This window comes from Natator depressus, chromosome 2 (assembly GCF_965152275.1).
Source record: "Natator depressus isolate rNatDep1 chromosome 2, rNatDep2.hap1, whole genome shotgun sequence".
Taxonomy (NCBI): Eukaryota; Metazoa; Chordata; order Testudines; family Cheloniidae; genus Natator; species Natator depressus.
Window position 1 is genome coordinate 231680310 of NC_134235.1, and position 14287 is coordinate 231694596.

A 14287-nucleotide genomic window follows, 5' to 3' on the forward strand; every position below is an offset into this window, starting at 1 on the left:
AAACCTAAAATCAGCTCAAGATGCAAGAAATTTTGTTTGTTTCAGGCAATGGATGTTGCTTGTTCCTTTTAATTAATAAAATGAGAAACAATTGTATTACACCAATCTAGCTACAGCTAATGAGTCTGTGGATACATGTAAAAGAAAGTAATAAATATGAAAAAGTTGGGGTTTGTAAGAATGTCTCCATTAGAAGCCAACCTCATTCAGTAGCTGCAATTTTATATCACAAGACACAGGGGAAATTAATTAAATTTAATAGACACTGCAGCTTCTAGACTAGGATGTGCTGTACTTTAAATCATCACCATTGAAAAGTATAGTAATACAATTCATTCAGAAGTAAATGTTTGACCGTAAATGCAATTATGTTAAGATTTTTTTTTCAGGTATAACAGAATTGTCTGCTCTTATAATTCAGGGTCTCAGTCTCATACTACTGCTTACAAAGGTTGCTGGGCACAGTACATGCATAAACCTGGACTACTCACGAGTTAACTAATTGCCTGAATGTGTTTCAACAATTGTTCTATAATCTACAATACCAATGATATTTCATTAAAACATTAAAATAAAGACCTTGATTACTGAAAGGAAAGTCAATAATTCTGAAGATAGTTTTATGTAAAATAACAATGTGCTTCAAACATTGTTGTTCTAAATTTAAAAGAATAGGTGAATCCCTGAAAGATTATATTTCTAATATATACATATAAGAATATTAGTATAAAATGCTCACTCATCTTTATTTTTCTTAATTTACTGCTGTGAATTTTAACTATTGAGTTAATCGCATGTATTATCTATTACTTATATAATTAAATATTATCTTGTCTGATGTTGGTGCTAGTAAGAGGAAATTTGGGATAATCTTGGAATAATGTCTACAGCTCCAGCTGTTTGCAGTACTTATATAATACCAGATGTGAAATTGGTGCATCTGTAGTCAGTCCTCTCTTGTGGATTGCAAGTGATCAAACAGGCAAAACCATAATGACAGGATGATTAGACAGGTTTAGCAGAAAGGGAATTGCTCAAGACATTCATGAATTACTGTAAGCCACACACAGTGAAGAAAAATGTATTTATTACAATTTCATCAAATGCAAAACCGTATCTTAAATTTGAGAGTTAATGATGTTAACCTGGAACTCATACAATTATTTTCATGTGTTTTAAGTACTCTTTAGATGATAAAATAACTGAAAAACTTTTTAAAAGCATATGGAATGAATACACTATCAAGTACATTTCCATTTTTAAACACATGTATTTTAATTAGATAGTAGGCTTTAAAAATATCCTCAAATAAATGTTTCTCAAACTTAGGTAGGCCATGTAGTTACATATTCAATTGTCTTGCAGTGTGTAAAACATGGGAGCCAGTAAAAGTTGTTGAGGCATCAACCATATTTTGCCTTCTCTGTAGCTAGAGCCAATCTGCGGATGTTTGCTATGCAACCAGCTGCTGCTTCCTGTAGGGTTTCATCTGTAGAGCCCACCATACCCAGCAGAAGCTAGTAAAATAAAATCAGATGGAAAAAATAAAATGAATACACTGAAATTAAATTACTGAATTTAATTTAAAATCATATATACACACATATATTCATATGTATACACACCCTCATATTAACACATTCATATATGCAAATAAGAAGACTTTTTGAATTTTAAATTAAGAAATAATACAAATCTTGTTAGTTCAATTCATATAAGGAATCCTGACATATTTTCTGTCATATTTGTGACAGTGATATTGCTTTTTCTCATCTTATCTTTGTTCATCTTATACACTTATCCTGTTGGGGGTTCTCTCTTGGATTGTTTTTCTTTTTTGCAGAACAATTTTCATTGAAATGACTAAATTTTCTTTGCTAAATTATGACAACAAATCATATTTGAGATTTTTTATGAAAGTAGCCATGTGTTCTGTTTTAGACCTTCCTCCTGTGATTGGATCCATGTGGATGAACCCTTGTGCCCAAGAAGACAGTCCACGCACATTCATCTAGTTGAGGGATCCAAATCTTAAGATGTAATTCTTTAGACACTTACGTTTCACAAAGAAAACAATTTAGGGGCAGATTCTGTCCTTTGCTCAAGTTGAGTAGAACTTTACTCTGTGTAGTCCAATTGTTTTCAATGGAAATTCTCTTTGAATAAGGCACTACTCAAAATAAGGGTGATAAAATTGGATCTTTACAGATAAACATTGTTACACATCAGCAAATGACTGATCATAGTTCTATTTCCTTATTTTTAATGTATTGCAAGTCAGTGATGCAACTGAATAACCCATATTACCTGGAAAACAGAAGACTCTTGCTTAGCTCAAATTAGCTCCACATAATCTTCAGATTTCTGGAAATCTGCCAATCTTAATGTGAGTTCAGGTATTTTGAAGCACAGACAGCTCTAATTAAAACCCGTACTTTCAGACTGCAATACTTAGGATTCTGTATTCACCCAAACAATGTTGAGTCAAACCACAAAGAAATCTGTTATCACTCAACTCCAGTGCATATTTTTCATACAGCTAAAATATTACATAAAATTATGAACTGCTACATATAAAAGCATAAATTGAATGCAGATATCGAATTCATACGCTACCTTTCTCTAACCTTCCAGCAGTTGTAAGGCATGCGTCACAGCTGCACACATATGGCATTTGCTTATGAAGATCAAAGCATTTTATACTTAAGGAAGTATTTGTGTTAGACTAATGTACAAAATAAGCTTCTTGCCAGTCACTTTTCACCCCTCGACCCCTATAAGTAACTTATGAAAGGCTGCCGTGAATATGCTTGAATTATGTTTAAAAAAAGCTTTATATAAATTAAGTGTCAGTAGGGGTCAATTCTTATGTCAAAGTTTTCACATAAATCCTATCAATTTTAATGGAATTTACATATGTATTAACAGTAGATCAGAATTCTTAAGGTGTGAACACTTAAGAAAGATATATATGTTGTTTATTTGCTCAAAAACAGTTAAAATTGATGGAAAAATTGTAGGAGAAAGCTTTGCATCTACACCATACACTCTTATTTTTACCTATTCCCAAACTATGGGCCTGATCCAGCTATAGGTAAGGTCAATTGAACCTTCACCATTTATTTCAATGGGAGCAAGATCAGGCTCTGCGTGTGTGTGTGTGGTGATAAAACTGCATTCTATAGTACAAAAACAGAATGAATTTCTTATAAAACAGCTTAAATGAGGTAGTTTTTTAAAAATGGTGTTGATAAAGAAATGTTTTCCTAACTAATTATGTCACCTATTAATTTTGTTTCTTCAGTAAGTCATAATTCTGATCAACTTTAATTGTCAAAATAAAAAGGGTTCCCTTGGTCATGCCACAACTTTCTTGTGAAACTTATAGAGTAAAGGTATATGTATTTCATGTGTCTGATTCCAAACCAAAAATATGCATGTATGTACCGTACATACGGTGATTTTGGTAAAACCATAATTTTGAAATTTTGGAACAAGGAAACCATATACTTTAAGTAATTACAGTCTGTATGTTCACAGACCTAGTGCAAGGCCTTTTTTATTTTAATGAAGGTAGAACCCCAACTTTTCATAATAATTCCATTGTTGGAATTGTGATTAGTTCATGTCACCAGATGTTATGATGGAATTACTGTTATTGGACGTACATTATTTAGTAGCAAATAACAAAAATGTACTTCTCCACTGTCTGCCTGTAGCCCCTGAGCTCCATGCTATTTATTTTTTCCTTCAGCCACTCACTTGTTTCTGAGTACACAAGATTTTTTAAAATGCATGCTATTTTGTTACTTGATTAGAAGATCAGTAATTAATAATATAAACATCAATTTTTATAAACCTATAAAAGATCCTTAAAAGATCTATAAAAGATAAAAATAGATTTTATAAAGATACTGTCCATCATAAAAACATTTGCCTGGTTCTACTGAAGTCAATGGGAGTTTTTCTTCTGACTTTGGCAGGGCAAGGATCAATCACTTCCCAATTTGCTGTTCTTCCAGATCATCAACAAATGGTGACATGTGTGCAGAACTGCCACTGTATAGACAAACCCTATATCCCAGGCTGTGCTCTGCATAACTTCATAGTGCACAGGGAAAAGTAATTCTCCCACCACACGCCACTATGGTAGCCCTCTGTGGGGGTGGAGGACACATAGCAGCAGAACCTCTTGTTCTTTCTCTCCCTCACCGTCCTCTCACAGAGTCACTGCAGAGGTGAGCAGCACACAGCCCAAAATGTTTCAATTTAGGTATCTAATGACATAATTTGGCACTTAAGTTTGAGGATTTTAGCTAAGAGTTGTTGTTATTATCTTTGCCTCATGAAAAAAAATGTACCCCTTTGTTGCATGGTAGCAAGATCATAAGTCATTGCTCGGCCACCTGCCATTTTTCAGTGGAAGAGTAAATTGTTTCACAGGTTTAATTCAATTCACTTGTGATTTGGGGTGTTCTAGTCACAATATTGCACACATTTTGACAAGTCCAAGAAGACTTTTTGAGCTTCCAAGGCACCAATGCAACATAACTTGTTTTTTTTTTTCAGATGCAATGCCCTTGAACTTCATGCATCCTTTCTCTTTACTGTTCAGGTATTGTTTTCTGACACATGTAAATGTTAACAGATGTCAGAGGCTGCAAAGAGGCAGGTGGTATAAATGCGTCTGTCTGGCTTGTAAGAGGCAATTTCCACAAAAAGAGAAGGCAATTTCAATATTATATAGATTCCATTTTTGTTGGCTGGTATTTATATTCTAAGGCAAAGGTCCAAGCAAATTTGGCACAGGTAGCATATCATACCAGCAAATAAGCACAAACATAAGATGTTTGAAGATCATACAGAGTGTGCACATGGGCTCTAAAAGCAAGAATAATTCACAGCCTCAATTATCCAGATGGTCATGGCAAAAGAGAAGATTTTGCTATTGCTAACCCAGCGTTAAAATAATACAAGATTCCAACGCTGCATAACTGGAAATTACTTGCCTTGTAATTCTGCTAATCTGAAGATATTCTTACAGGATTCTGACTGCTGAGTCTTGTGCTCTCTAGCACAAGACCGGTATAAAGCTCTAAGGTATTTGGTCCGTAGTGTGACAGTAATGGGTCAGGGTGTAAGACACAGCATCTCTGTTGGTAGTTGTGCATCACCAAGGACTCCAATTGCCCTCAAGCGAAAAGAAAAGGCTCCTTAAAGAAAATCTTACCCAATCACAAAACAAACTGATTGAGAAATTATTTCCTCAAATAGAACAATACAAACATCAAATTGTAAAGATATACACCACCTCTGAAAATTGCCCTCCAAACTCTGAGGAGAGATATGCTTGTGAATGAGAACTCTGCAGAGGTGATATCTTCAGTGAAGCAGTTACAAAGCTCAAGAAATTCTCCTTTCTCTGAAGATACCACCTTGGCAGGATTCTCATCCCTGGAGACTAAGTAGCTCAGGGGATGTCAAAACAGAAAAATGCAAACATCAGCACTGATACACTAGTAAGCCATTCATCCAAAAATATCCTGGTGCCTAAGATGAAGGTTCTGGAGCACAGTAGTGTACATTCACCTTCTTTGCTCTGGCCATGGCCATCTCAGCTACCATAGTCTTGTGTGAGCAGTGGGAGACACAGGAGGCAACATTTCCAGGGAGAATATACTTTATCTTGGGGTCACCTTTCAGAAAGGGTAGCTGTGAAGTGTTTGCCATACATTCTTCAACTGATCCAAACAGCATGCAAGGGCACAACAACCGTACTGGACAAGGGTTTCATGGCCGAGGTAAAACAGATACTTTAGAGACCACCAACAGTTCAGCATCCTGAGAACGTGAAAGACAAATAGACCCTCTACCAACAGAATGAAGAAGTCTCTACACACAGAACATTCAACACCATTCCTTTTCTGTTTTTCTCATCCTTTTTGAACAAATGTATTCAACTTCTTCTAATCAGAAGAAAATATGAGCTACCTCTTTCACTTACATCTATTACTAGACAGAGAAAGACTGGGAAGTCAGGGAGAGATTAGATGGAGCTTAGAGTCCTTGAGACCAAAAATGTTTGTTTTGATAAGATTGCTGCTTCTGTCTATCACTTTAGCGATGACATATTTTAGATTGACAGTGTTCCCAACTGGTGTTGGGACTTGCCATTGTTTTTTTTCAGATTTAGTATTTCAGTTCTTTCATATGCTACAGTTCCTAGAAGATGCTGAGTTCCTTGCACTATGATCTTTTAATTGTAAAACACTCCCATTCCAAAAAAGACATTTTACATGCTTTTTCTAAATCTAACCTAAAAGAAAAAAATACTTTAAATAAAAGCATATGGGAGAAACTTATCCAAAAAAGTATCAATCTGGATCCAGCCAACATTTTGTAACTTTCAACAATATACTGCACACTGGAAAATTTTAAAGCACCTAGCTTTGAGTGTTATGTTACACATATAATTTATCCTTATGAAAATATTTCTCATACAATTAAATTATAAATAATACAACATACTGTACAATCAAAACATGAGGTTAAGCTCAGTCACTGTTTCAATTTTACTAAAATCCAAGCTGATTTCCATCTCCAACTGAGCAAAAGGATAAGACAATGTTGGCCATACCCATACTGTTGAAAAAGGCATTGGCCCAGATTCTGCAGTACTGTATGCTCATTTTGGTCTGCTCAGGTGGCACAAAGTGGATGGCTTCCAGCTGTAAAAGAATTCCCTTTGTGGAGGCGAACTCCCTGCTGGTGTAAATCTGGCAGCTGGAGAGAAGCCAGTTCTTGTTCCAGCCACCCTCCCATTGCAGCACAGAGGGTGTGACAGGGAAGGCAGGGGGCCTGGCAGGGGATGGGCAGAACGGAGTTCCATTATGATGATTCTCCACTGGCGTAAGGTCCCTTCTCTTAGGGATCTTATCTAGTGGTGTAAATTAGGGAAGCCCCTGGGGCGCTCTAACTAATGCCCTGACCAGACCAGGCCTAGGTTGAACTGGGGAGCTATAGTGCTAGGTTCTAAATGGCTAGTCAAAAACAAGAAGGAAAGAAATAAGGAAAGACTAAAACATAAAAGAGAAACCTGGAGACAAAGGAGCCTGCAAATGGGACAGTGGAAGGGAATGTGAGAAAGACTGTGAGATAAAGAGAAATAACTGGACACAAGGGAGGAGAGAAAGAAATAGCATTCCTGAGGGATCCAACATTGGAAGCCAAGTAAGCTGTGTCTGATTGTGTCTGGCAATAAGATGTGATCTATTTATTACAATACACATTTTCATGGATAGAAATTGTGAAATTTCATCACTATCATTTTCCCAATCTCCCCATCCTCATCCCTGTTTATTTCATCCATCTGTCGCATCCTGTCTGATACCTCAGACGTAAGATCTCTGGGACAAGGACTGTTTTTTTTGTTATTTGTCTGTACTGTGCCTAGTACAATGGGACTGGAGTTCTTCTAGGACTCCCCCATAAATAAATTAATAATAATAATAATAATAATGATTAATATTGAAGCAGTATCCAGAATCCCCAATCAGGTTCAAGATTCCATTGTTCTAAGTGCTGCACAAACACGCACATGGTCCCTGACCTGATGAGCTTACAATCAAAGAAGTGATATACCCAAGGTGTATGGGGGGGATACTATCAAATATATAAAGTATTTATAGACATATATATACTTTCATGTTTTTAATGTTGTAAATGGACCAAGTAAGAGTAATCTATCCTCCACTCTCCCTACCCATTATCAATTGGCTAATTTCTTATGGCATTATGGGGCAGATCAGGGATGATGGGCAGGATGAAATGCAGTAGCAAGATGCTTGTTTCAGAATCTGACAAACAGGCAAATGACGCTGAAGAATCATTGACAGTGCAGAGAGGTGGGGAGCAAATGTAAAACAAAATATAAAATACTAAAAGTTTGTAAACTTCTTCAATACTGTAAACTATAGGAATTTTTAAGATTCTCCCATTTTATGTTGTAATTTGTATGTTTTCAAGGAACATTTTCACAAATGTAAAATGGGGATCCTATTGGATATACTCATACAGCACACAAGTATGAACTGCACCTAAATATAACTAATACTAAAACACATTATTAATCTTTGTTTATCATATATGAATACATGTAACAAGTCTAGACTCTTAGATGTCAGATAATTTGGGTCTATATTTGGCTGTAAGAGGTTTGGTGCAATATTTAGAATTCTATCATCAAGAACATTCCAATGTACTAAGAGTCTTATGGGATTTGAAATTCATCCCACAAAAAGCAATAGGCAGAGCTGATAACCCAGAAATGATTAAGCCAATGATTTTATAGCATATTTTTGTTTGGACCATTATCTCAATTTTATTTTTATTTCACTGTAGTTTTCAAGAGAAGATTAACATATAAAGAAGGCACATGGAGAAAGAGAGAGAGAATACAGACAAAATCTTTTTACAAATGATTGGAAATTTCTTTTATAAAGATTACAACAGGAGCTGAATTAGTTACTGTAAGTAATAGACATTTAGAACAGACAGCCCTTTTCCAGGGATGTTGCATTATTTATTTATTTATTTATTTTTTGTAATTTAGTTTGCTTCTGTGGCATCCCGAGGACCCTCTTTTCCGTTTGTTGCAGTTATCCTCACCCATCTTTCTTCTTTCAATTCCTTTTGCTATTTCACATTTTGTTATACTTTTTTAAAAAACAATGTCTATTTCTTTCTATTTTTGTGAGCATGAATTTTACCTTGCCCTCCCTCTACATGGATTACTGTGGGAGTAGCATAGGAAATCTGGGGAGAGATTGCCAAGTTTAGATTGGATATTAGGAAAAACTTTTTCACTAAGAGGGTGGTGAAACACTGGAATGCGTTACCTAGGGAGGTGGTAGAATCTCCTTCCTTAGAGGTTTTTAAGGTCAGGCTTGACAAAGCCCTGGCTGGGATGATTTAACTGGGAATTGGTCCTGCTTCGAGCAGGGGGTTGGACTAGATGACCTTCTGGGGTCCCTTCCAACCCTGATATTCTATGATTCTATGATTCTATAAGTGGCCTCCAACTTTTCCAAATTTTTGTTAATTTGCTATTAATTTGAAATGTTTTGTCAGTCATTCTATCCATGGTAGTTATCTAAAGATTACAGGAGCACAAAAACAGGACTACTGTAAATAAACAACAACTAGTTGCTGTGGACTCACAAAGTTCCTACTCTTATTGGGGTCACAGAAATAACAGAAGTCCTAAGAGTAATGTAGTGTATACACTGGCCACAAATAACTCATTTACTGTAGAAAACACACTGGTAGTGTCTGTTCTCATTACTGAAGGGTTATGCATGACTTGTCAGTAAGATCCTTGGTTGGGTGTGCTTCTGGATTCCCAGTTGTTCCTGGATTCTTGAAATTTACTCTACATAGTGTTGTCCTTGAATACTACTTTGAACTACAGCAAGAAAACACGATACAGCTTCCAGATTAGGGTCAGATTCTGCCATCCTTCCATCAGGGCAGTACCTTACTCTGTGAGGATTCCCATTGTTTCAAGGTGGCAGAATCTGACTGTTACTTAGTAGAGCTAGCTTCAAGGAGTATATTAAATCAATCTTCAAAGTCTGAACTGAATTCACGTTTTCTTTTGAGTTTAATTCAACATGATTTTGATCTCTAAAGCTCTACTAGATTTGGGTCCGGGATATCTAAGGATATGTCCCCTCTCTATGTACTCGATCACGAAAGCTTAAACCAGTAGCATGCTTTTGCTAGTAGTGCTCAGATCTGAATGCCTGGGGATTAGAAGCAGGATGTTCTTATTGGAGAGCCCCATACCCTAGATTTTACTACATTGGTCCAAGAAATCTTAAATCTGTTGGCCTTCAGGGCAGAATAAAAGGCTCATGTATATTCTCAGGCTTTTGTTTTTATGGATGGCAGTGGTGTATACATCTGATTAATCCTAGACAAGTCTATTTAGGACTGATATTGCTCTGCACATCTTCTGTTTTTCAATTAAGTAGATGTTCTAGGGAATGTTTGGTGCATTGTGTAAAATTAATAATAATTACATTATAAAATCAATATATGGACTCTAGAATCTTTTAATGAAGGAAGACTATTTCAAGACAAGAAGAATATATCGATTAAATAATATCAATCTAGAGATGCCTCACATTTGGCTCTCAATATTTGTATACCCAGTAAGCCAAAGCCAACATTTTAACCAAACAACCATTAAATATAAAATCAGCGTGAACCACAGTTTCACCTCTGTGATCACATGTAAGCTCACTATCCCAGTGGATACAATGAACAGCTCCTCCAATCGAGAAAACTACTAATTTGCCTAGGGCCCAAACATGAGAGGGTCATTTAAAGTAATTAGTTAGTTGTTCTCTTTCCCGTATTAATATTCTCCTTTGTTTCAGGTACTTCCAAAGAGATTTCTCTAACAGCAATTACATCAAACAAGAGAAAGAGAGAAAATATTATATGGCACAATATCTTCTAGAACTTCACAAAAGCAGTGACAAATAATATAAACAAAAATATTAAATTTATGAAACAACAGGTACACACTCAATTCTGATTCCACAGTATTGAATTTATCATATTAACATTTACACCATTTCAGCTCCACTGACATCAACCAAGTTACTGCTGATTTACACTAGTATAAGTAAGAACAAAATCAGGCCCAAAGTATGAAGGGCCCAGATTCTACAAAGCACTTCATGTACTTCCTTAGCTGTAAGTACATGAGTAATTCGGAAAAGCACTTATGTATGTGCGTAGCTCCAAACACGTGTTTAAGTCCCGCTGACCTCAGTGGGACTACTCATGTGCTTAACATTACAATATGCTTAAGTGCTCTGCTCTGCTGGGGCCCTAGTTCTGATTCTGTCTGCTTTACCGGTCTGATGATTCATTCACTTTTTATTGTCATAGTGTGGTAAAATATGAGTGTTCCCTGCCTAACTAATCCAAAACTTTGATGAATAAAACAAAGCATAATCAGACTTTACACTGCATCTTTATTCCTCAATTGCTTTTTAATAGAGCAAAAATACTTCAATTTTTTTTAATGGAATATAATCAAGCATAAATAAGGATCTCATGCCTTGACTACCTTTTTCTATGAAAGCTGTAAATAAGGCTCTGGATACATTAGGATGAACACAATTATAGCTGACCCTATAGTTTTCTAATTCACCAATTTCTTTTTTAGAGTGAGAAGTCTTATCATTTTTATCTGAATAATTCTGGGTATCACCTGAGATTCAAAAGTCTAAATTAACCATTATTTCAAAATTACTTTCAGTTTGTCAGGGGGCCATGGTGTAAGAAACAGTTCCCATATTCAGAGATTTTTAATTTTCCATTTATATTCTACACAGTATAATTTATTAGACATTATTTGCAGTTTCATTGATATTGACTGCTACTAGCATTTACCTCAGTAAGTAGATTCCCAGGTAAGCATCCTATTAAATAAAACTCAGTAAAACTAATGAACAGTACAGCAAATCTTCTCATGCCAAGAAATCACTTCTATAGTATGTCTGCTGCAGCTTTCACCAGACCAGAAAGCAAGACCTCGAAGGTTACTGCAAACTGGTATCTTGTATGACACACCCAGCTACACTGGTTATGTGTGTAACTCCATTAACTTCAACAGAGTTACAACAAGAAATGTGTTTGACCCATATTGCCTATCCATAAAGCTATTGTGGCAAAAACAGAACAGGATTGGCTAAGAAATCTGTAATTCGAGGTCTTTTAAAAAACTGCAGATAATTTATGTAAATCCATTAAGGACATTTCTGGTTATGTATCATCTTTCCCCCTTTTTAATTAATAGGGACATGCACATGAGACAGGATGCTTGATTTTAAGGGTCCATCTGATTTTGTTCTTATTCCTTAATACGTCATAGTCTATTACAACTGGTTGCTGTGGAGGAATAAAGGAGCAAGAGCGAAGAACTCTTAAAACCAAGCATCTTGTTCTCTTCTAAATTTCCCTAGTAATGAAAAAATGGGGGGTAAGCGGGGAGAGAAAATATATTATGCATAACAGGAGTTCCCACATTTTTCATAGCATGGACAACATCTTAATAGAAAAAATCTCTCACTTTCCTGCCTATTTGCAATTGAAGAGACCACCACTCTCACATTTGGGATCAATTAACATCTCCATGGTTTTCCAAAGAAAATCAATTGGGAAAGCACTTAACATATTTTAGGTGTCTTCTAATATGGATTAGCAGGTGGAACCCAGGACAAGGAGTCACCACCATGCATGTGACTATACAGCTCCCCAAAGACACCAACTTAATAGCTTTCTTTGACAGGGTAACAAGCCTTGTGGATAGGGGGAAAGTGGTAGGTGTGGTATATCTTGACTTTAGTAAGGCTTTTGATGCTGTCTCACATGACCTTCTCATAAACAAACTAGGGAAATACAACCTAGATGGAGCTACTATAAGGTGGGTGCATAACTGCTGGAAAACCATTCCCAGAGAATAGTTATCAGTGGTTCATAGTCAAACTGGAAGGGCATATTAAGTGGGGTCCAACAGGGATCAGTTCTGGGTCTGGTTCTTTTAAATATCTTCATCAGTGATTTAGATAGTGGCATAGAGAGTACATCTATAAAGTTTGCAGATGATACCAAGTTGGGAGGGTTTGCAAGTGCTTTGGAGGATAGGATTAAAATTCAAAATGATCTGGACAAACTGGAGAAATGGTCTGAAGTAAACAGGATGACATTCAATAAGGACAAATGCAAAGCACTCCACTTAGGAAGGAACAACAAGTTGCACACATACAAAATGGGAAGGAGTACTGCAGAAAGAGATCTGAGAGTTATAGTGGATTGCAAGTTAAATATGAGTCAATAGTGTAATGCTGTTGCAAAAAAAGCAAACATCATTCTGGGATTTATTAGCAGGAGTGTTGTAAGCAAGACACAAGAAGTAATTCTTCCGTTCCACTCCACGCTGATTAGGCCTCAACTAGAGTACTGTGTCCAGTTCTGGGCATCACATTTCAAGAAAGATGTGGACAAACTGGAGAAAGTCCAGAGAAGAGTAACAAAAATGATTAAAGGTCTAGAAAACGTGAACCCATGAGGGAAGATTGAAAAAATTGGGTTTGTTTATTTTGGAGAAGAGAAGACTGAGGGGGGACATGATAACAGTTGTCAAGTACATATAATATTGTTACAAGGAAGAGGAGAAAAATTGTTCTCTTTAACCTCTGAGGATAGGACAAGAAACAATGGGCTTAAATTGCAGCAAGAGAAGTTTTGGTAAGAAATTAGGAAAAACTTCATAACTGTCAGGGTGGTTAAGCACTGTAATAACTTGCCTAGGGAGGTTGTGGAATTTCCGTCATTGGAGACTTCTAATACTTGTCAGAGATGGTCAAGATAGTACTTAGTCCTGCCTTGAGTACAGGGGACTGGACTAGAAGCCCTCTAGAGGACCCTCCCAGTCCTACAATTTTATGATTCAAAGTGATCCAGTGATCAGAGTTAAACTTTTCCATGGGGTACTGAATGGTATCTAATAATGGCCTCCTTTTCACAGATGAATACTAAGGAAAAATGAAGCATTTGTTGAAAATAAATGTAAATGCAAAGTCCATGGAGCCAATTCATTTTTAGTTTAACTCCACTGAGGTCAGCTGAGTTACAGCAGAAATAATTCTAGCCCCAGACATTTATTTTTATTCAAGACAACATTCTGTTGCTATCAAATGGTTAAAAAATAAATAGAAATTGAAATTGAAATATTTTGATTTAAGAAACTGACAATTGCTCAGTGAACTTTTATTAAAAATATAGTCAGATTGGAACTTTAGAGAATATATCTTAGTTGCTAAATCAATCAAAAACTGCTCATTCACAGTCTACATTTTGGCTGAAGGATTTTTGTTGGAATTGTTATTTTTGTTTTTTTGGTTTTTAACCTTTATGGATAAATAAAAGTCAGACATCCTGTAATTGGAATTCATTTGGTAAAATACATTGTTTAGAGCACATTACAATCTTATAATACCAAAGAGATCAATGTGCCAAGAAAAAAAGAACAAAAGAAAAATTAAATATACAACTCTTTTGACATTTTTGAAGGTCAGATTGACTGAAAGGGCATACAAAATGTTTTTCTTTCAAAGGTGGCCTCCAAAGGAAAAAAAAGGGTTTACAGTCTTTTTGCTTCCTTTTGATCCATAAACTAATACTTTAAAGGTGGGATTTGGTTTTATTT

The 14287-nt window shown here is 35.9% G+C and overlaps 1 protein-coding gene across 2 annotated transcripts in view; it reads right to left on the bottom strand.

Annotated features, from left to right (window-relative positions):
• Positions 1 to 865: 865 nt before the first annotated feature.
• ODAD2 (outer dynein arm docking complex subunit 2) overlaps positions 866 to 14287 on the bottom strand; it is a 187025-nt gene continuing 173603 nt past the window's right edge. The window contains exon 21 of one of the 2 annotated variants that reach the window (XM_074946138.1): positions 866 to 1517. In XM_074946138.1, the coding sequence (XP_074802239.1) occupies positions 1404 to 1517 (114 nt within the window). In that variant the 3' untranslated portion in view covers positions 866 to 1403. The remainder of the gene's footprint in view (positions 1518 to 14287) is intronic. The other variant, XM_074946140.1, reaches the window with a different exon arrangement.